At 40.8% G+C, this 24,090-nt stretch overlaps 1 protein-coding gene across 2 annotated transcripts; it reads right to left on the bottom strand.

Annotated features, from left to right (window-relative positions):
- Window positions 1-1,170: 1,170 nt before the first annotated feature.
- LOC110484900 (serine/threonine-protein phosphatase 4 regulatory subunit 3B) lies at window positions 1,171-18,759 on the bottom strand. 2 transcript variants are annotated; one of them, XM_031504518.3, is made up of 11 exons: window positions 8,743-18,759; window positions 8,084-8,161; window positions 7,768-7,881; window positions 6,840-6,956; window positions 6,518-6,649; window positions 5,773-5,875; window positions 5,164-5,322; window positions 4,329-4,498; window positions 3,864-4,003; window positions 3,248-3,416; window positions 1,172-2,044 (listed from the first exon to the last, which is right to left on the bottom strand). In XM_031504518.3, exons 1-11 carry the CDS (start codon window positions 9,301-9,303, stop codon window positions 1,961-1,963), a joined length of 1,827 nt encoding a protein of 608 aa, XP_031360378.3. In that variant the 5' UTR covers window positions 9,304-18,759; the 3' UTR covers window positions 1,172-1,960. The 2 variants fall into 2 exon arrangements, with proteins under 2 accessions (XP_085433350.1, XP_031360378.3); XM_085577224.1 differs by lacking the exon at window positions 6,840-6,956 and having other exon boundaries at window positions 1,171-2,044.
- Window positions 18,760-24,090: the final 5,331 nt, after the last annotated feature.

The raw sequence follows: 24,090 nt of genomic DNA on the forward strand, positions 1-24,090 counted from the left end.
GAGAAGTCAAGAGGGCAGCTCCTCACAGAAACCTTAAGAATAAGTGATTTAAAAATTTGTATAACAAACTATTCTAGATATAATAATTAATTTTCCCCCTGAGCTATAAGGTTTGGGAGCTGAACGTTTTTTCTATACTGTTGAATAAAAAATGAGTTTCTGTTACAGGCTTCTAAAGAAAGTGCTCTGACAAATATGTTACAGATTTCTGCAGAAGTGATTTGGGTTGGTAGTGCAGCTCATTTCTTCTTATTTTCTTTTCTCATTTCATACCTAGCCAAGATGACAAGAGTATAAAATCTTAGTTTTCACAAGCACATAGTATGTGGTTCAAATAGACATGGAATGTTTTTGGAAAACCCTATTTTCCTGATGAAAGATGAAGTGTCACATTAATGGGGATTGCTGCAGCTTAATGGAATAAATGCTACATCTATGATAACCAATAACTTAACCAATGAATGGCTAAAATGCTTTTTAGCTCTTAATCTGTGACCTACGCTTTAGGCTCCCATCAATCTCGGGGATATTTTTTCCCCACAGCTGAACGGAAAAATAAAAACATTTTTCTATTGAAAAGTCTTATTTTACATAGGTAAAAAATTTGCTCTGTTCTTTTTTTTTCCTTTTTGGGAGTTTTCAAATGGTTAAATCCTTTCTCTGTATTCCTCAGCCAAGAAGTGACATGTTGCTGATGAATTTTAGAAGGACAAGGCATTTAGAGGGGTGGGTGCTGCCATCACCTGCCAAGTTGCCTTCCATGGAAAAACCAAATAAATGGGAGTGCTTCCAGCCCTCCAGGACAGGAGGACAGTGCACTGCTGGAGAAATCCAAGCTGGCTTCACCCTGATTATTCAGGGTGTCTTTCAGTTCAAAGGCAAAGAAGTTGGAAGGAAGCAACTTGGCTTTGAGAAGCTCATCACAGACCCCAAGAAAAGATGGATGTTTTGAGAATAAATTGCATCATCAATAAGCCAAAAGGTTTGTTTTCTAATTTTACACTTAGTTTTACAGAACTTTCAGACAAGCAATATCAGTATTTCAAATTATATGGATATTGACTTTCCAGAATGCTGGAAACTCACTGATGTGTTCAGCAGCGGGGCTGCTGAGCATCCCTGGTGTGCAGATTCATTCAACCACTGGTCTCAGCCTCTTGAGAGCCTCTAGACAACCAGATATCCACTAAAATAAAGCAACTTCAGGCAAAAGTAATTGCTTTAATTGCAAAATTTGAGATGTCACCTGCAATTCAGTTTCAAAAGAGTAGAAATCCTTTTAAAACCCTGCTCTGGCTGGGTCCTGGAAGATTGAAAGTGAAGCCAAGTGTGGGGTTACCCTCTGCACAGGGCATGGCATCACTGACTACAGCAGTAACTCACAGGAAAAGAAGCAAACCCACCCAGTCAGGTTTCATGTAACTTTTTATTAAAATAGTACTTACAAATAACAGATCTTACAAAATTACAGAGCCCAGTTTTAGTTCCTGAATTTTACAGCTCAGCTTTAATATTGCCACATATTTACAAATGGTGTAAAACAAGTACATTGGGATCTTTAATACAAAATAAACTTGTTTGAGGGAACAAACTATCTTATTTATCTATACAGAAAGCAATTTTTTTAAGCTACAATTGAAACAAGCTACTACCTTAAACTAAATACTAACTAAATCTCCAAAACATAGAAATGGCTTCATATTAAACTATTCCATGAGAAATGGACCTCACATATGTTACTATATATTGCTACTATATTTTGTAATATTAATTATATTACTTATATTATATTACATTCTAAAAATATATAACCACTACATTGCACTATTACTATATAATAATATATATTATAAGAGAGATCTATGTGATGGATTGCAGCTGGTTCTGTATTTTAACATGAAACAGTTGCAGCACTGGAAAATCCACAATAAAAGTTCATATTTTACAATTTACGTTTCCTTTAGGAGTCCAGACGAGCTCTTTTCTTTGGTGATGTCCCATCATCTTCACCATCAGGATAGCCAAATACTTCAAATAGACCTCTCTGCCAATTAAAAAAAAGGTAAAAAAATGAAGTTCCCACAGTGAAAAAATACATGCTGCACATGTGTTTTGTCCTCAAGTCTTAGGGGTGAGCAATAAAATTCTTGCCACCGTTTTCTGTAGCTGCTTGGAAGGTAAGATTCAAAAAATGCTCAACTGTCAAAGGCATAAAAGATTTATCACTCTCTGTCAGAATCAGAGGTACTGATGATTCTGAGATGTAGAAAGTCTCTGTCTGTCAGCCCCGCTGCCAAAGCAGAAGCCATAATTGGTCTGTGCTGGTTCCAAGGTTGTTTATTCTGTTTATCTCTCACATGTTCTGCTGCCCTGCCCAGCTCTGTCCTGCAGGGCAGCGTGTGGGGCTCTGCCCTCAGTGGGATGTTACAAACATTAAATACCAGAAACTCCCTGGGCTGGATTTACAATAACGTGCCAATATCTGTCACCTACGTTGGACAGTGTGTCCCCAGCCTGAACCTACAGAAAAATGCCAACACCACAGTGAAACATGGAGGGCATGGAGAAGGAGAAAAAGGACAAGACACACCCAATTTCCTCCATCTTGTCCCCTTTGAACCCCTCATCTAGAATCCTAAAATTTTACTTTTGCACCGTGCCACACTTAATTATTACTCATATCAAACACTCAGAGCTTGTAATTGATCCTGTAAGATTGAAAACTCTTTTCCATGGACAGAGATCACAGCCAGTGTCTTTGGGGGCTCTGTACAGGGGGGTTCCTGACCCCCTGCCAGGGTCCCAGACCTGCCAGGGCAGCCAGAGGGAAGTTCTGGATTCCCACACACTTCCTGCATTTTATCTGCTTAAAAACACTTATTAATTCCCTGATGGGAGACAGATTCCACAAAAGGCAATCTCATCTGTATATCACACACACAGGGCACCAGCTGAGCAGGGACGAAAGCCAAGGAGTAGCAACAGTTCAAGCATGCAGAAGAGGCAAAATTAACCTGTGCTGACCAGATTACCAGCAGACTCCAGTCCTGCCTTATCCTCCTTGAACCCTACCCCAGACTAGTCAGGGTTTCACTCTTGGTGAAACTAGTCAGGGATTTGGGTGAATTTGTCCCCAACTAAGGTACCCTGTACAAGGCTATTGCTGACATTACACCCAGTAAAGCTCCACGAGGCTGCTCTGCTGTCCTGCATGAGGACAGAAGCTTCCCTAAAAGTTCTCTCCCACCTTGGGGGCTTTCTCCACTGTGTTCTGGGTTGTGTACATTGGATAGGAGCCACTGGATCTTGCTGGTGGTGCTGGTGCTGCCTTCTCTTCACTGAGCTGCACATCTTCATCCACCTGTGAGACTGCTGCTTCTTTGACAAATGTCTCACCAGCCAACGTGACGGGGACGCTGCAAGAGACATGGGACAAGTGATGGAAGCTTTGCCTGATGTTTCAGACTCAGCCAGGTCATAAATGGCTTCCAAAGCTTTAGAATTAATTGCCTTGGAGAAGACAATCCAGCTCCATCCCTGCTTCCACCCTCACCATAAGCTTCACGAATACCCAGGTGATAATGAGGCAGACTGAATCCTAACTCAGAAGAACAAAGCAAGATTCTGCCCTTCATCAGCTGAGAATTTTCTGAGCAGAACATTTAATCTACTGACCACATCAGCTCTACTCAAACAAAGGTAGATGGGGGTTTACTCTAACCCAAGAAGTTTTCAGCCAAAATGAAATCCAACCCCAATCCCAGCCACCTGCTTCTGCTGTTCTGTGGGAAATTAAAAACCAACCAGTAGGCCTGCAGAATGGCAGTCACTGACAGCCTCATAAGGCAGAAACTGGGCCATACCTGTTCAGTTGCTTGTTTTGCTGGTCTTTTTTGTGCTCATATTTTGTCTTCAGTCCCTGGAATGTGTGAATGTATTTGACAGATTCCAGTGCATCAGAGAAGTTCTCAACTATATGTGCAATAAGGATCTGAATATCCTCCTGAATAAGAACAAAACAGGGTTTCAGTCTCAAATGTTCACACACAGAAAGTCAGAAAGCTTTTAACTTTATTTTGAAAAGTAACTGATTCCTTGTCCAGAACCAAAATATTCTTTTCAAGAACAAATGGGAAGCAATCAGATTTATTCTGAGGAAAAAAGATGAGCTCTAGAAAGAATTATTAAACTTTCCTTAGAAATGGGCAATAGACAATAAACGTCCCAGTCCCATTTGTGACCCTTTCAGTAAAACAGGATGTTTGATATTTTGGAAAATCTATGAGGTGCTGGATGTGCTGGTGCTGAGGCTGCTCTGCTGAACTCACCTTTTGGATGAATTCAAACAGCTCCATGGAGGCAGACTTGAGCAGGTTGCACTTATTCCTGTTGTCCAACACAACGTTTACAACTGGCTCAAACAGGTTTCCCCGAGAGATGTAGCGGTTGTAAAGTTCATCTTTCAGGCCAATTATCCTCCTCAGAAAGCGAAGAGCACCTGGGTGAAGAAAGACATCCAAGCATTCAACCACCACATGCCAGGATCTCACCTTCTTGTGGAAGAGTTGAAAAACCTGGCGTTATCCCAAGAGGAAGATGCACCCCCAAAGTGCAGAAGCAGACTTATTGATAGGTCACTTTTCTTTCCTTCTTGGACTTTCCTGCATATTTGAAGGTCATCAGAAACCATGGATTTCTTTCTCAAGTCCAGCAGTAATACATTCCATCATGCATAAAGATAAACTATTAACTCCCCACCATGCTTTTGTCCTTGTTCCCCTCACAGAACCAGCCCTAAGTCTTTAAAATCCTGGTTCACAGAATTTCATTCACTCTCCATGAGAAGAACCAGATTTAGGACATTATTAAGAAAGGACAATTTCCACTGAAAAAGGCAAGAAACAAAGGATCCTGTCATGAAGATTTGAAAGGATTCCTGTAGACTTCAAAAGAGACAACAATCCCCTTCCCACAAGAAACTGCATTGGTCTGTGCTTACAGACAGCCAATACCTCCTTTTTTCCTTAAATTACTTAATTGTAGCCTGTAAAACACAGCAAATGAACAGGAATTCTGAGTTCAAGTGTACATTGGTACTGCTACACCTTCCACACAGGACACACAAAGCCTTGAAAAAGGAAATCACGACAGTTCCATACTCACACAAGGCCAGAAATTTGTGTTTGGATTTCATCAAGACCAATGTTCGTCTTAGGAGATCTTTCTTGATGATGAAAATCTTCATGTGATACTTGTGCCGTTCCACACAAAAAGACAGCAGCTCCAAAACTGAGGCAAGTGTTTCTGCTGTTTGATAATTATCTAGAAGAAAAATTAATTCCATAAGTTGTACAAAAAAAAAAAAAGTACCATCAAAGTACACTGTGCTCAATTGCTATTGCAGTTCCTGACATATTTTTAGTGGGCTTTTGTTTTACTGGATTGATTTGGGAAGCAGGGCATTGGGTCAGAAGGAAAAATCCAAACACAACTGTGGCTTTTTTGCCTTTACAGTAAATATTCTTTAAAATTAGACTTGTAAAACCATGACATTATTCTCAATATACACGAAGGAAGTTCATCTTTGCAAAATACTCCATCAAGTTATGTCAGCATTCACAGCTTCAGGAAAGGGATATGAAAATCCTGCCCCCAGAATCCCTGGGGACTTGCTTGCAGCAAGTGTATTCCCAGCAGGCATCACAGGTCTATTGCTGTTACCAGGACTGTAAGGCCCTTCAAAGGGAAAAAAAAAATCAAAATTGTCATTACCTATTTCATACCATTCTTCTGATGTATCAGCCAGAAGCGGTGCTGTAAGAACATGAATGTAACGGTCGTAGAAGATATCAAGAAATTCGAATATTTCTAAACTCTAAAACAAAAATAATTTCATTAAACATTGGAATTCACATACAACCTTTTAAATAACAGAGCAGTAACAGAAGAAACAGCCTACAAAGAATTCTACTGGGTTTTTTGGATTTGCAGCACTGTTCACACAAGATCAATTTCTTTATTTTGGGACAAACTTGTGTTTCTTGTGTCTCCAAACAAGCTAGCTGTCACTAAAAGAATTCCCAGCATGGATGCTGGGAATATATACTGGAAAAAACACCAATGACTCAAAGTGCTTGATATAGTGTCCTTAAACCATTCTGAAGTGTACGTAGTTTTGCTCAGAACAACCTGTAAGACATTTTACAGGTATTCTGGTACTTAACAATGATTAAAATCTTTCAGGATTTACCATCCAGATGGAGAGAGCTACAGTCAGAAAGTGCTATGGCACGGACACATGGGATTGTGTGGTTTAATGCTGGCATGATGCCCCAGACACATACCTTTCAGCAGAAAAATTAGATTATTTTTTGTCCTATTTAAAGTCACTATCAGACCACACTCCACTCAGTTAAAAAAATCCTATAATTTTTTATCCTCTGCCCACAGTAACAGCAATAGAGAATACCAGGCTTTTAAGTTTGCCATGTTTTCACTGCCATTCATGTTCTCTTACACTAGCTGTGGCCAGCATTTTCTTTGGATCAATCAGAGCACACAAAATCTCCATTAACTGATTATCTCCTCCAAATTCAGGGTCAGGACGACAGATTATCTGCTCAATGACCTCAGTGATGAGTTGGGTATCCTGCAAAAAAAAAAACCCAAAGAAAGAAATCACAAAATAATTATTCACAAGGATGGAATGAGTTCCCTACTTTCTGCAATTTTTTAAAAAATAAAACAAAACACAGGAATTTAGGTTTTATTTTGCTGGTTATTTTCCTGTTTGCCCTAAAAGGGTTATATTCAACAAACTCCAAGCCACTTTTACTTACATTCTCACTCTGCTGGGCCTCTTGCATTACAAATTTTTGGATGGTGGCTGGACTAAATTCTACTAGATAAGACAATATATCTGTAGCAGCAGATCTAACTTGCACATCATCCATTCCCTCACAAAAAAAAAAAAAAGAAAAAAAAAAAAGAGGTTAATTTGTTAGAGTAAATAAAGTTTGGCATTTATTATCACATGTAGCTGCAAAGAAGAGGCAGTTTAAAAACTGGAGAACATTTCATTGCAAAAAATTTAATGAGAAACACAATAATGTGGTTACAGAAAAACAAGGAACTAGGCAAATCCTTTCCCTACTATGTTCCTCCTTTGGAAAGGACACAAGGTTTTCTGTGTATTTCAGAGCCCTAACTTAAGCAGGAAACATTCACAATGTCCTACTTACTTAAATATCAAAGACTTTATTGATTTTCTAAGCCTTCTATCTACTATTTTTAAATTTTGTACCTAAGGATCAACTGTACAAATCAAGCTGAACCACAGTTTCTGTGCCCATTTACAGGCAACAAGAATCCAGAATTTTCCTTAAGGGATGTGATTTTATCTGATAATAGAAAACAACAATCAAGCTTCCACATGAAAAAGTCTTTTTCACCTTTTGACTACCTTGTCACAAGGACTTCATGGCCCTCAGACTACTCCATCATGAAGTCTGAAAAGTAAAAATAGTAAGAGCAGTCAAGCCAGGCTACTCCAGAGCAGAACTGGACATTACCAGATCTGGATTCTGGACATTACCAGAAACCTCCACTCTTAGCAGAGTAAAACTTTCCAATCAGACTTACAAAAAGGTGCTCAGCAGACTAAAAACCAAACCAAACCAAACCAAACAAAACAAAAATAAACCCCAACCACTATATGGCTGTGGGCTTTTCTATTTTTATTAAAACCAGTTCTAAGTTTTCACTTACCATTAACATTTCAAGAATTGGAAGAAATCTCAACTTTGACAAAGTTTGAAGAAATTCATCTCTTTTCTCAGGTAATGTTAAAGAAAAGGCACAGAATTCCTTGAAAAACTTCATCTGGTGCACAAGAGAAAAGAAAAATGTTTTTGTGTATTTGAGTCAGAAAACTCTCTGAAAGGAAGAAGCAGTTACAATTTTACTGGGGGCTGTACTGCCTGATTCTCCAGAAGTACTTCTAAGACTGCAGAACTCTCAGAACAGTTTTACTTCATCCCTCTTATTTAAAGCCTTTGAGGAACCACCCAGACTGCTGACTTACCAATTCACATTGTTGCTCACCAGCTGTAGCTCCATTTGTTAATTGTGCAAAAACTTCAGGCAAAAATTCCTCATCTTTCTGTGAAGCACACAAAGAGAACAAAAATTACTCAGTGCCTTCTGAAAACTGAAATCTGATTGCTTTTCAGATTCACATCCTCTGCTGGTGTAAGATATTTAAGGATATATAGGCCAACACTACACTTCTTGTAAAGCGTTTCATTATTTAGACTCCAAGAAACCCAGGAATATCTTCATCTCTCAAGGGTTTTGGCACTTTCTGCCATGTCTGTCTACCCATTTCTCTGCACCCCTTTACATGGAAAACAGTGTAGTAAATGTCCTTGGAATGAAATACCAGAAGTTACATGTTCCTTAAATAGTTATACAAAACCAGCTCCAAAGTTTTGCTTGGCAATCAAAGAGGACTTTATCTTGTTACAGCCCATAAAAAGTATTAAGATATTCACCTGAAATTTATCAATTTGAAAATACAAAAAATCCAAGGGATCAGAAAGAAGGGAAAGCATTCAAAACATTGTGCGAATGAAAGTGCCTGTGATTAACTTATACAGTGTTCACCAGCTTTAAATAATTTCCAAACTACAGCCAGAGGGATCTCTACAGATCCCACCTAAGCCTCATTAAAAAACCACTTACCTGCAATGCATGTAAAATCTCCTCTTTGCTGGAGCTGATGAAGGAATTGAGGGTAGAAAGAAAACCCACTTCAACATCTGATGGGTTAGGCATGATGATGGTGTGAATGTACTGTGCCCTGGATGTCTGGCGGATTTTTTGCCTGAGTTCAGGGTCTCTGATGGGAATAACCTCCTGAAGCTTTGCTGTTTTGGTCAAGAATTCCCTGTGCCATCCTGGCTGAGCCAAAGAAGGATCATATTCAAGGCATCCAACAACACCCAGAATACACTCATCAGAAAACATCACCTCGAACAGAATGGCTTTGTCCAGGTACAAAATTCCTCTCACAATGTCAAAGAGAAGATGCAAGCCTTCAGTGTTCTTTACACTCTCACAGACTTGGAAAAGCTGTAGCAGCTTTGGAATATAGCCTTCATTCCTCAAGGCCAGCGCTAGCTTTTTCTTACGGATGCGTGAGAGGCGAACAGAAGCCACCAGCTCTGCGATCTCACCAAGTCTGTGGAGTTCACAGGTGGGAAGGTCCATCAAATGACTGATTCTACCCATGTCTTTAGGCATTCCTCTTCTGACTCGAGAAGGTGCAGGGTGACTGCCAAATGACACCAATACCCAAAGGGGACGAGAGGGAAGCAGGGCAGGAGCCCACGCTGCAGAGCCCTCCTGCTGCTCTGCGCCTGCAGCTGCCTCAGGTGCTCTGCAGTCCCTGTGATGTCACCTGGATCTGAGCCTGCTGGTTGGTCCGTCTCTCTAACTCCCAGGCTCCAGAATGTTGGGCTCATGACTGGCCAGGGTCAAGTGACCAACGGCTGCTGGCTGCTGTTGGCCTTTTAGAACTTCTAGAGCCCCTTCCAGAACCTGCAGAAGGTTCTGGAGAGAGCCTCGACCCAGGGGCAGGCAGGGAAGAGGGGAAGAGCTTAAGCTGTTTCTACTGGATACTAGGAAGAAATTCTGGACAATAAGAGTGGTCAGGCACTGGCACAGGTTGCCCAGAGAGGTTGTGGTTGCCTCATCCTCAGAAGTGTTGAAGGCCAGGCTAGATGGGGCCTTGAGCTACATGGTCTAGTAGAAGGTGTCCCTGCCTATTGCAGGGGTGTTGGAACCAGATGAGCTTTTAGGTCCCTTCCAAACCTAGCTATGATCAAATTGTCATCATGGAAGCATGCTGGGACACTTCCCAAACTGCCCTGCAGCTGGGGGCTATGGGCTTTTCAGAAGCAAGAGGCTAGGAAGGGAGGGGAGGTCAGTGTTAAGGAAACTTCCCTGTCCAACCACGCAAGAGCTGCTCTGGAGCCACTCTCACATCACCTCACTTGGGACCAAAGGTCTTCCCAGCTGTATTCTCCACTCCCACAAAGTCAGACAAGGTTTCCTTACCAGCTTAGCCCTGGGTTTCCCATAGCAGAGTCTCAGGTGTCCAGATCCTCAAAACAGTTTAACCATGATGCTGTAACTAAATAACAAAATAACAACTCAAGCTGGTGCCTCTGAGGAGGAACCTTGAATAAAGAAACTCGTGTGCTTTTATCCCCTCGCTGTCTGATGTGAAGGTCTGGGCTCATCAGCTCCTACTGTGCCCCTGAGTCTCCTGATGCCCCACAGGTCCCTGCAAAGGGCAGGTCATGGTCCCTTGCCTTGGGCTTGGGCTCCTGCCCCCTCAGAGCTCAACCTGCATCTTGTACTGCAGCTGCATCCCGAGTTCAGCTGCACTGAATGTAGTCTTTAACACCCACCTCACCAACACCTGCTGAGAAGGTGATGCAGCTGCCTGCAAGCAACCAGGGCACTCCTGGAGCGTGTAGAGGACAACTTCCTCATCCAGGCGTTGGACAAGCCATCCAGAGGCCGTGGATGCCCCATCCCTGGAAGTGTGGAAGGCCAGGCTGGATGTCTGCCATGGCTGAGGGGTTGGAACTGGATGATTTTTAAGGTCCCTCCTCGTGAAAACCATTATATGATCATCCTGGCAACAACTCCAGATTGGGATTGCTGGAATCCTCCGGGCTGATACATCTGAATGCTGTGTTCCAGTAACTCCATCAGGGAGATTCATCACCACTGACACCAAATTGTTCCACCCCAACGCAGAGAAAAGAGACTTTATGAGTATGTAGGAATTTCAATGGAAAGAAAAGGCTGATCACCAAAATCCCAGCCTTGGGTGAAACATTCCCTGTAAAAACTGCTTGCACTGGGAGGGGTATGTGGGCAGAGGGGGAACCTCTGCTGGAGTGGTCAAACCTGTGACCCACCCAGTGCCAATCCCAGGCTCAGCATTGTCCTTTTCTTTGTGGCTGGCTCAGACAGAATTCAATCACTATAATAAAATTTTATTTTTAATTCAGCTGGATCAATTTTTATCCATAACACCATCACATGGTCAGCTGTTGTTTTTCTCTTTCTTTGGCATTTTGAGGTTTTCTTTTGTTACAGTATGAGTGTGTGTAGGGGGAGGTGTCATTGTTTAACATAGCTTGGTTTTTAGAATTAAAGAAAGTGGCTTCTCCAGAGTCCATTCCCCAGCTCTTGCATGTACTAATAGTCATGGAATTCTTCATTGGTGGAAACCAAGAGTACCATCTCCCCAGTATTGCCATTACAAAGAACACACTGATACAAACAACACAGAAATGTGCCACTAAAAAAGATGTTAGACTCCAAGGCCAGCTTTAGCTGAGCAGATGATATTCTAGCTATTCAGTGGAAAAATACTAATGCAATTTTTTTCTTGATCCTCTGCAACTAGTTATCAAGCAGGGATAGTCTGTCTTCTGCTGGGGAAGAGAAGTAAAAAATGCAAACTCTGAATACCCTAGGTATTTTCAAAAGTACCTTATAGGAAAAGCATGAAAGAGCTCTACATGTCTAGTAAGTATATACTCATTGTGTGCTTATAAGTCAGAAATGGATTTTTTTTTTCTAATTGAAATATTTTAAATGTGTTTTAAAAACAAAATTGTTTAATTTCTCAAAGGGAAAGAAATGCAAGGCCACAGAATGCACAGTTGTTTCCATACTGTCAAATGAACTGCTTCCCCAGCAATGCTCAAGGGTTTTTTCTGCATGAGATCAGTGGAAAGTAGAGCAGTGGCATTTATTTGGTGAAGAGAGATTAAGGACATTATGCAGGAGCTAAGGAGATGTACAGCCCTTATTGCAAGAGGTCCAACTGCCCTGAGCCCTGTGTGATCTGCCAGACTGGACTGAGAGCAAAATGGACCTGACTAACCCTTGCAAGATATCCATCACAGAATTTGAGATGTTCAGCAGTCTTTGCTGCTAAAGCAAAGGAGTTTGCTCTGTTCTAGGCCCTCTTAACATGATTAACAGAAGGTTTGCAGAGTCTAGACATACCACCCTGAGGAAGGTAGAAAAGAGACCCTAAGCTGCCTTCAAATATCATTACTATAATTTCATGAGATATTTTCATATGTTTTCATTAGCTGTAGTACTGTAGTCTTATAATTATCACAATTAAACTCTCTTGCCCAAATAAGAAACTCCAGAAACCCACACATTCCAGCCTTAGAAAAATCCCTTTCATGCCCTTCTATTTAGTCATCATCATCTGAGCCCTGTATTAAATTCTAGCTACAAGCATTTCTACACTGAAATCCTTATTGATTAAATCTGTTGGATCTAAAGTTTCTCCCTCTGCATTTTTGCAAAATTGTAAAAAAAACAGAGTTGACAGAAAAAGACACAGGAAGCAAATGTTGGGGTGGATGCCCATTCAGGCAGAAAACTCTCATTCCAGAATAATGAAATTTCAAGCACAAAAACCTGTGGCAAGGCTGGATAAGACAAGTAAAGCTCATTATTTTGTATCAAGCCATAATAAAATCAAGTTTACTTTCTTGCAAAAGACTGAACATGTCAAGACCCTGACCTGGCACAGGAAAATGAGTGAAAGTTACTGATATACTAGAAAGCAAAGTTAAGGAATGTGTACCTTGCCAGAAAATTGTAGTTATCAATTTTGCCACCAGCCTCCATGACAGTGGTAAAAGCTTTCCTGTGTGCTGGGGAAGAGGTTGGAATTTTAAAAAATTTTCAGTCTTGAAGCACTACTGTGTGTTACAGTCAAATGGCAGAATAGCCTTTGAGAATTAAACAGATTGAGAGGCTTTAAAGATGGCATTTTTGGACAACCTGCATTCACGCCTCTGCCTTTTGAATTTGAGTGGCACCTAGGAGCAGGCTGAGGATGAAAATGGTTTTGTTTTAAAATAATCTATTTCAGCTAGGAGAAGCATTATCCTCCTGAGAAATGAAAGGGATCTATGCCATACATTTATTTTCAGGACATAGCTGGGACAGGAGCAGGACAACTGAAGGAAATTTGTGTGGGATGCAGAGGGTGTTCAGCTTCCATCAGTCCCAGCAAGCCAGTGTTTAGGGGAAAATGATCACAACAAAGTAAATTTAGTCCTTCTGCCTACATCAAAAAACCTTCCCAGAAGTACTAAAGTTTTAATTAAATTGCTGTTTTCATTCATTTGATTTTAAAGACCAACTTATCTTCTGGGAATTTTAGCAACCCTAGGATATCAGAGCAGAATATTTTATATAATTAAACCAATCTCACAACAAATTCCAGACTGGCTGTGCAGCACAGCAGTCCCTGGGCAATCAGCACCTTATTCAAAACCTGTTTTTTGCTTAGACTGTGCTTGGTGATGGTGCTCTGAGCCAGAGAAGGGACAGAAACCTGTAAAATGCATCTTTTCCTGAGCATCTGGCCCTCTCTGCTCCCAGTGAGGCAGCCGTGGGTCCAAATGCTGGAGGGTAAATATCACTCCTTTTTTGGAGACACATGAGGGAGGTTTACTAAAAATCATGCCCAACACGCAGGTGAGATAGCCCAGTGCTTCTGGACTCCTGCACAGCACAGCTGGAATGAATCAAAACTGCCTTGAAAAGTACAGCAATATAGACACAAACAACGGATTTGGTCCCCCTGACTTAAACACATTTCAGTTTATTTCCTTACTTCTCAAATTCAGACAGACACCATTTAAATCAAACACTACATTTCAAAAATCATGTCCCTTCTTGAGACTAAAGAAAACAAATCCCTGACTGCTGTTTACTTTTCAGTACAGTCCTCATTATTCAAACATTATCCAAGGGGAAAAACTAATGTTCTTCATGTAATTATGTTTCAAATATTTCACTTTCAGGTCATTAAATCCCTGGTATCTTCCTTGCACTCTCCAAGCACCCCCTTGTGTTGTTGCTCTTCAGTGGCTCTTGCCTGTGTGCCCAGCCTTCCCAGCTAAGGAGCCACTAATACTGCAATTATTGCTATATTGCCATTAATTGAATACACAGTAAGGTGCTCAAACAGCTGAAATTGCTTCTTCCAAACTGTCATCTCTTGTGTTTATTGACTATGAACTAGAAAGACACTTGCTGTTGTGCTGCTTGTTCATTGCTCTGAAGAAAGACCATGCCAGTTAAACCTTTCTACTTAGAACATCTTGTCAGAAAATTCCTTTTCTTTTTTTTTTCTTTTTTTTTTTTTTTTGTCTTCTACCATTCCACTGCTCCTTTCTTCTTCTCTCCTAATATTCAGGATTAACAAATTAATATTGAGGTCATTGCCTCCAGGAAAGGTCAGGTCTGTGGTGAATGGACAGTAAGAGTGCAGAAATCTGATGCCTGTCACTGTCCTGTCACAAGGAACTCCAGAAAGTCAGCACAAGTCACCTGAATTCTCCCACAAAACGAGGGAAAATGTTCCATACTCTGACCGCAGAGGTCTTTTGGGAATCCCTCCAAGGAAAGTTTCAGTTCTAGAATGTGAACTTTTTTTTAAAAGCATCTTTTCAGAAGTAAACTCCAGAATATGACCATGGATAGAGATCGGGATGATCAGAACTATCAGGATCAAAACTTCTACACTTCTGGGTTATTTTGCCACAGATTATTGATGTTCTTGTCCTTGAGCTTTCATGGGTATCTTCCACTGTGGTGCTGATGAAGGAGAACACAGAATTCCTCACAGGCACAATGTGACAAGGGCAACTTCCCAGAATTGAATGAAACTTGGTTCATGCAGAGCATTGTATAAGGAAGTCCTTAAAAAAGCACAGTACAATTGAAATATACAGAATAAAGAACGGGAGTAAAGGTGACTATTAAGATTTTAAGGTGCTGATACTGCAGCTCTGAAGTAGCCTCAAAAAAAGGTGATTTCAAAGTGCCTGGATCCAGAGTAACATATCAAAAAACGTTTTGGTTTGAAGGAGATCAGGACAGTATTCATGCAGGAGGAAACCTCCTGCCTGTTTAAGTGCATTATGGATTCTGGAGGAATGGCTTCACTGTGGCAATCCAGCTGTCAGTTTGTTTGAGTAAACATGCACTCAGCCCAAACAATAATGTTTTCTTCCAAAAGTTGCTAAACGTCTCCACAAGTGGATTAAAATTACGTAGTCAGCAGTTTTCCCTGATTGTTGATAAAACTCCAAAGTTGAGAGAACAATCAGCAGTTAAAGCATTGCCGCATGTTTGCGTGTGAAATTTGTGAAATCAGGGACTATAGAAACAAAGTCTTCAAAAATAGGGATTGTTTTGACTTTTGTTGCTGAACAATGATGCTCAGAAGGATTTGCACAGTTCCCCAGGAGCAGCTCTGATGTGCTGGTTCTCTGAGAGTCAGCTCATTACATCCAAATAGCAAATGTCACCGATTTCCTTCCTTCCAAATTAAGGATTGACAAATGTGCATGAAATACTGTCTGAAAGAAGACAAAAACCAATGAAAAGTCTATGAAAATCATTGTTCTGTACTTTAGAAAAAGTTTGAATACTTACAAAACATTTCTGGCCAGCTGTTGTTATTAGACATAAAGTGGTTATCACTGTTATCACTGTTGTTATGATGAAAATGATAACGAGCTCCTTGACGTCAATACAAGGCTCAAAACAACATCTTCTGAAGTATAAAAAAAAGCCTTGAATAACTATTTCTCTCTTAAAAAAAAAAAGCCATTGCATATGAATAGATAAAAAACTACATTGTAAATAGATCTGTATCTTAGCCATGCAAAATGTTGGATCAGTTTTGAAAATGTAGAGGTTTAGACATTTTAATTCATAGAAAATATTAAGAGAGGTGCTTTGGTGCAAATACAAGAAGTGGAAGTATGTTTAATATCAGCATGAAAGGATGTTTAGAAAACAGAGATCAAATGCATAAAATTACTGGAAAAAAATGAAAAACATTTATGGCCTTAACTTGGTTGCTTGGTTTTATTTCACTCTCTGTATCTGCTATACTGAGTGGTGACTGTGCCAATAAGTTCAAGACAAAAAGAGGAATTCAAGTTCTTTACCATATCTCAGTAAATTATTTTATCCTCTCAGAGCAGGTATATGGGAAATTACTAAAAGAATGTTGCTGGGCTTTGGATTTCTGGGGTTCTCTTTGTTCAGAGAGGTGTTCAGTGATTTAACATTCTGCATTGCTCTGCTATTAAATTTATCTCAGTATACAGTAAAAAAAAAAAAAAAAAAAAGACAACAACTTTGCAAATTTGGAGTGTAGGGACTCAGGTTTAACCTAGCAGCAGTCAAGCTGCCACAGCAGAAAGCAGGGAAGTGATACCCAGGGAAAAGCTTGGTATCAGGATAATAAGAAAATAATTAGAGTAACCTTCCCCTTCTGCTAACACGACTGCTGCTCCCTCAAAAAGCCAAATTTCTCCTAACCCCTCTCAATCCCATCAGCAGGAACTGGGCTGGTGAATATAACAGCCAGAAAAACCAAGCGTGGAAAAGGTGTTATTAAGAAAGTTATTTACAGATTGAATTCCTGCCTCTTTCAGCAATATCCTTGTTAAATTCACAGAGTCTAGCAGAAAAATGGGAATACTGGTGGATCACATCTGCTCCAATATCAACTACCTTAGGCCACATGAACCAGTTTTCATAAATTTATTACCCCTTCAGTTTCAAAGCCAGGTAATAATTTGCAGGGCTTTCCATGCCTAATGCACAAGCAATCCACATCAGTGGGCTTCCAAGAACATCTTTATTATAAAAGGGAAGAACAAATGAATGGTGAAAATATATTTTCTTGCAAAGAGATAAATTCACAGTAGGCAAGAGAAAAAAAATTCAACTTATTTTCATTATTTTTATCACAAAACCGGTGCTTTGGAGCACGAGTTTTGTGATAAAAGTGCTCAGCCAAGTGGAAATGACTTAGAAGAGGCTCAGAGAGCCTGTGCTGATGCCACCTCCCAGGTGCCCATGTGATTCCTAGGCCAGGATGAAGGGATTCCCCCCATTCCTACTGCAGGGAATGTCAGCCAGAGCTGCACAGTGCCCTGCCACGGGCACAGGAGTTATCCTGCAGGCTGCACAGCTGCCAGCAATGCCAACAGAGCATGCTGTGCCTACATCCAGCTGTGAAAGGTCCCATCTGCACATCCTTGGCCATTTTCCACATCAGAAGAAAAGCAGATTCTAAAGTACTATCAAAGCTATTTATATAAATAGCCCTTCTAACATGCAGCCTGCCTCCAGTTTAATTTCCCCTCTAGCTTGTAGCTTAAGCATTACCATAGACAGAGAACTTCTTTTCTGCTGTTTTGATGAATTAGAGTCACTGGCAGGGCAAGTGCTATTGAAAAGTGATGTTCTGCAACTCACCTGCATTACCAGTAAACCCCAAATCTTCTTAAATAACTGCAGAACAAGGGAGGCTTCTGCCCTTTGTGTCTAAAGATCTGGACAAACTCCAATATTCTCTTTTATATGGCAGATGAATCTGTTTTCCAAAGAAAACAAGAAGGCTTAGAAAACTCAGGCCTGCCCTGAGTGCTGGTGCCCAAAAATCACAATACCCATGAAGCCTTAAGAATCTAAAAATGAAACAACACACATTTTCAAGATAAAATTAGTATAAGAGGTAATATAAAGGTTGATCTTTATTGAAGGCCTCCAGGGGTAGATATGAAAAATGTCCACAAAAGCCCACCCCCACAGGGGTGAATGCAGTTTTTTAGGTTTAGCAAATTAGCATATTTAACAAAAATCACCAATTAGGAGCACAAGTGGTGATGTAATTTCCCTTGCCAGTCCAAGCCCCTTCTAAATCATCCCCTCATCAGACAGGCCTAAACATTGTTGATGAAAATGTGTCTCAAAGAGCTGATTCTTGGCCTTGGTTCCTAAGGAGAACCAAGACAGGATGGGAGCTTTGGAATGTGTTTTGCTTTCTGCCTATTAGGGCAGGGAAAAGTACTGGGAAAAACTGGCTGTGAGTGCAATAATAGATTACAAAGCTACAAATAAATGTCTGAAGAATACAGAGAGAATATATAAAAGAAAAAAAGGTAAAAATCATTAGGCATCACCCTGAGCTGTCACTTGTTGTCTCTGTGCTGGGTTCAACCCCTGCCAGGCAGGTCTCCAGCCACAAGGCTGCAGAGGGAGAAATGCTGAAGTGAAAATTCAGTTTTCTGCACTGCATCTCTGCAGCACAAATCTCCACCTAAGACTACTACTTCGGTAGATACGGTGCCAACTGTGAGGCAGACAGAGAACAGCAAAAAACTTGGGGATATATAGATTTACAACTAATAACCAGTAAGATCATGAACATTAAGCTAATAAAATACAACTACTGGCCAGCCATCCTTAGGAAGCTGTGTTGGAGTACAGATAAGAAGAACTTAGGTACAAAGACCTTATTTCAGAGCCAGTTAAACAGTAGCTCAGCTATGTTTCAGTCCAGTGTTGAGATGAAGCTGGTGTACCAGAAATCCTTTGTCTTCCTGCCAGATGGGCTCTGAGGGACTCTGGATAAGAGAATTTAGGAGATGGAAACAGGTGGTACTGGGACTCTCCTGTGGTCATGCAGGAAACAGGGATGCACTTCTCCTTAAGGACCTTTCATCAACAGACTCACAAATACAAGCCTCTGACATGCCAATCCCTAAAATTTGGAGGCAAAATCACAATCCAGCTACCCAGCTATTCCATTCCTGCTCCTCCCTACATCCTGTAGGAGTGAGCAGGCACAGAATTTCAGCCCTACTCTATCTGTTTGGTGGTGGAAAGCCAAGTTTCAAACCTAATCAGCAACTTCAAACTCCTCTCACCCAGGAGGCTGCTCTGTGGAAGGGATGTAAATTGCAATGAGAGCTGGTCTGAAGTGCAGATCTTTCATTTTATTTTTAGGTAACATGGAAAAACACGCAGAGCTAAACTCCAAACATGCTACTTCATCCTTTCAATTTGAGCAAGGCTATAAAATCTGTATTAAAAGTTTAGGGTGTAAGAACAGGACACTAAAATAATCTATCACCAGTTATTTCTTTTAATAAAGATTGTATTTATAATTGTTTCCTACCATTTTAAAGCAATTGGCCGTTCACTGAACTTAGACAAATGAGAGCTTTGAAAACACAGCTATTAAGAGAGATTAATAACAGCTTCTCATCTCTTATCCCAGGAGCCCAAGATATTCTCCCATTATTGCTATTCCTCTCAACATGCAGAATTAAAGAAAAGGGCATGAGGACATGGAAGCCATTAGCAGTTCCCAATTGCAAAGATATGGCAAGACAGGCAATAACATTTTGTTTCAAAGCATAGCCCATTCAGTCCAGTGAAATTATTTTAGCCTCTAAAATCATAAATCTAAAAACTTAAAACTAGAGGTCACTGAGCATCCAAGCTGCCATGCAGCACCAGTACAGTCAGGTGCCTTCTGACACGTGCAAAGCTCAGTGTTAACAGATCTGCTCTCTAGTGCTTATGTCTGGTTTCAGTGCTCTCTTTCATGAAAGACTTTATTACTAACAAATATTATTGCTAACATAATTTATATTATTGATAACTAAAAAATTAATTGCTATTTATTACTAACAAATAGAATCCCTCTATACTCCTTGTGTAGCTACAGTATTTTGGCTAATCAAAGAGTTAGAATTTCCAAATAAAATTCCTTCAGAGTCAGGTCAGAACAGTGCTAACACAACATAATTACCCTGAATATATACAACTTCTTGCTGAATCTATACAGCTTCCTTTTATTGAGGAAAATAAACAGTTCTCAAACACCTATATCAGACATTCCCTTGTAAGATAAATACTGAGACTTAAATAGACACAATTACCTGTTTTGGAGGTTACTTGATATTTACACAGAGAAATCTTGATAATTTTTCTATGAGAAATACAGCAGCTAATGTGATACAGCACATCTATAAAGGAGAATGTTCAAAGCAAATTATCTCTCTTTGGTAACATAACTCCTTGTTATAAATCAAGACAAGGTAATCACCTCTTTTGGATCAAGGTTAATCTACTCATAGCCATTAAATTCACACACATGCATTATCAAGGGTCTATTTTACAGCTTCTCACTCTAATAATTTGAAGCAGCACCAGCTGAACGTGACATTTTCTATCACAGATGCAGAAAAGCCAGAAAGGATTTGTACTGTTGTGTAGCTTCCAGGCTATGCATTGAGCTGCTCAGGAACAAGATCAGTAAGAAATTTCAGCAATACAGCAAGGCAAAGCTATAAAACATGGGAAACCAAAGCAGATTGTCCCACTATTGGGTTTTTTCCCCCCAGCAGATGATGGAGAATATTTTTGCACAGTAATAGTGTTAACCTAGCACCTCCAAAAGCCTAGGTAAAAGGTGACAAAGCTAAGCCTCACCACTCCCAAAGGCTGGAAATTATTGCATGATGAAGTCCAGCCCATATTCTCCTTGCTAAAAAGCTGAAGTTTTATTCCATTTAATAGACTTTGTTTCACTAAGTGACACATCTCTAATTAAAATATACCATGTTCTAGTGTGAAAAATCCTGAACTACAAGGGAAAACCAGAGCCCTATTCTACTGTTGATAATTCCAGGAATCCCCTACAAAAAACTAGCATTAGTAAAATCCATATATTTTGGTAAGAGTGGACAGATTACTGTTTATCTTTGCAAACTGAACAAATCAACAGCAGTTTTACACCACTTGAAGATTTATCCCTCTTTCTCCACCTTGCATGCTGCAAACAGCTGGGCACTGCAAATCTCTGAGAGCTCAAATGTCTAAGCAAGAGCAACGATCAACACAAGGTAAATGTAAACTTGAAAACTGCTTCCTCCACAATCAAAGAGGATGGTTTTCAGGCATATGAAACCCAGGCTAAGTGCATTTAATGACCCACTAGCATTTGCTGCCAAAACCAACTGGATCTGAAACATTAGCTTTGATTAACTATCTAGTAATATATGAGGGCAGCTGCTCTAAGGCACTAAACAGATGTATCTCTAAAAGGAAATAGAGAGAAAAATGTTTACTCTGATTAAGTTTTGAAAAAAACTTGACAAACACTTTTGCAAAGAGTTGAGAGGTAGCAAATACAGACATCAGAGTATCAGAGAGACGAGGCACTGCCTTTTTTTACAGCAGGAGTAAATGCTAAATTTTAGATTAATTATCTTAGTTTAATGTTACCAGAGGTATTACTGGTGCTTGTCTAAACTCAAAAGAGTGACACGTGCATATACACAGTGCATTACTAATGGAAAGCCATGGAAAGCCAAAGTCAGAGGTTGATTAGTTTATTTTATGTGTAAAAAAACCCCCACAAGATCTTCCAAGATCCATCCTGCATGAAATGGCTGTGCTGATTACATGAGCATTCCCTGAGAGCACTCATGTGGATGCAGAATGAACAGACAGGCAATGAATTCACAGCACCAGGCCCTTGGAAACTGAAATGTGCCTTTCACAAACAACCCACTAAATCAGGTTTAAAAGAGGTTATAAAAGAGATTTTAGAGAATTAGAAGTTCAGTGAGTTCATCCATTGACATGCACCTTCCAAAGTGGCGTTTTCACAGATTAAAGCAGTGTCACCCTCTGCATATAACAAGAGGTGTGATTACCTGGCAGCAAATTGCACATTTTTGTTAAGGGAGATGACTGAGGCTTTTTATGAAGGCTGGCATAGGCAGCACACAGGGATTAATGTTATGTTTCTTAGATTCACAGCGAAAAACAACAGCACGTTCAAACATTCCACATAATTAATGCCTCATCTCACACAGCCAAAGGACCCAGAATTTCCTCACAGAGATCTTGTGAACACAAACCCCCAGGAGAGATGAGGGAGGGCAAGTGTTGACCCTGGGAAAGCCTGTGGAGAAACATGACCTCAGCACAGCTGGGAGCTCCAGAAAGGTCTCTCTTCCCAAGGAGCTTCTGCCCCTACTTCTTCCCCTTCTGACAGAAGACATTAAATGAACATGATTTGGAACTGCACTTTCAACCAGACTCCAACACATGTGAGAGAACTGAAACTATATGGAAATATGTAACCCACATACCTGGCTTCCTTTTTGTAGTGGCTTTTCTGACATGATGGACACTTCCCTGAAAAGAAGTCCTGCTTGGCACCAAGATTGGCACTGGTTTCAAAAGACTTCCTGGGGCAATTTTTCCCCAATTTCTCAATGCAAAATTTCCCCTGCACGCTTTCTCTGCCAGTTGTGTGTTTATGGCGCAGTCTTAACCTGCTCACACTTTGGTGAAAGGACAACTGGAACAAAAAAATATCCATCATTTAATGCAAAAACACAGAGGTAACCAAGGCCATCAGATATGCCTGGGTACTGTGGCAATGTCTGTTCTTGTACAGAGTGAATCTCAAAAAACTGGTGGTGCTTCCACCCACAACTCTGCTGAGTGACTGATTAGGCTGTATTGTGGGAGCAAATGCCAAACTCAAAAGAGGTTCATGGAGCTTTCCCTTCTGGTGGCATTTCTCTTAAAAAATGAAGGGAGTAGCTACTCAAATTCTACTCCCAGGCCAGAAAAGGAGCAGTGTTTAAATGCAAATAGAGGCAAAGACTCCTGGAACAGCCACCTGGAACTGCTCAGCATCAAGTCAGTCAACATGACAGAGCTCTTGCTGTCTGACAGTGTGTTAAGAATGGCCAAATTCTCTGTCAAGCTTTACCTTTAAAAGGATCCAAGTGTAGCCTGAAGTGAGCTGCAGCACAAGTGCACTGCTGAAGCTGAGAGCAGCAAGTTTTCAGCCAGGAGGAAAGGACACAGCTGCACAGCCAGATGCCAGCAACAACACCACGGTCACAATGGGGACACGTGGTCCACAGGCCAGCCAGATGTCTAAGCACTTCATGAAAATAATCATGTTATCAAAAGAGCACAAATCTTATTTTCTGTTTGTCTCCATGGACTGGTTTGATGGAAAACCAGCAGGAGGAATTGGCTCTGCACAAATACATTGTGAGAGATGCCAAGTCAGAGCTACAATTTGATAAGAAAATTACAGAAACAGTGGTTTATACAAACAAAATCAGAATATGACCTGACACCCTGTTGGTCAGGGTAGTGGCAGCAAGTTTGTTGGAGAGATGGATGTGGTCCTGTTGAAGTGGTGATCCTGTGGAAAGGTCTGGTCCTTCTCTGGAGGTCCAGTGGTGGTTATCAAGAGCTCCTCTCCTCTGGGAATCCAGGGGTGGCATTGTGGTGTCCCAAGTCCGAGATTATATACAGGTAGGGATATTCAGTTCCTCTCCCAGGGCAGGGCATCTCACAATGGGATGATACAATTTTATGAGAAATTCTGGGAGACCTTGATGGCCCATTAGCAGAGATGGTCCCCTCAGGTCGGCTGCTGCTTGTCCAGAGGGAGTTACCAGGGCTGAGTCATGCAGAAGGTAAAGAATCCTGGTGCACAGCTCATGTAGATGGCAGTAGAATATGTACTTTGGGTACACCTTACTTTGTAACCCAAGACACCTCATTTGCTTTGACCTTCATGTGTTGGAATCTGAGGCATTGATGATTCTGAGATTGTAAAAAGTCTCTGTCTGTCAGCCCCGCTGCCAAAGAAGAAGTCATAATTGGTCTGTGCTGGTTTCCAGGTTGTTTATTCTGTTTATCTCTCACATGTTCTGCTGCCCTGCCCAGCTCTGTCCTGCAGGGCAGCGTGTGGGGCTCTGCCCTCAGTGGGATGTGACAAACATTAAATACCAGAAATTCCCTGGGCTGGATTTACAATAACGTGCCAATATCTGTCACCTACGTTGGACAGTGTGTCCCCAGCCTGAACCAACAGAAAAATGCCAACACCACAGTGAAACATGGAGGGCATGAAGAAGGAGAAAAAGGACAAGGCACACCCAATTTCCTCCATCTTGTCCCCTTTGGACCCCTCATCTAGAATCCTAAAATTTTACTTTTGCACCGTGCCACACTTAATTATTACTGATATCAAACACTCAGAGCTGGTAATTCATCCTGTAAGATTGAAAACTCTTTTCCATGGACAGAGATCACAGCCAGTGT

The sequence above is a fragment of the Lonchura striata genome, chromosome 3 (genome assembly GCF_050655825.1).
Source record: "Lonchura striata isolate lonStrDom1 chromosome 3, ASM5065582v1, whole genome shotgun sequence".
Lineage (NCBI taxonomy): Eukaryota > Metazoa > Chordata > Aves > Passeriformes > Estrildidae > Lonchura > Lonchura striata.

Excerpts from the sequence above, each read along its gene's own strand:
- LOC110484900 (XM_031504518.3), bottom strand. The coding sequence starts at position 9,303 with ATGCCTAAAGACATGGGTAGAATCAGTCATTTGATGGACCTTCCCACC. Across the intron at positions 4,499-5,163 it reads ACACAAATTTCTGGCCTTGT|GTGCTCTTCGCTTTCTGAGG; the intron begins GTGAGTATGGAA and ends TTCTTCACCCAG. Across the intron at positions 2,045-3,247 it reads CAGTGGAGAAAGCCCCCAAG|AGAGGTCTATTTGAAGTATT; the intron begins GTGGGAGAGAAC and ends TTTAATTGGCAG.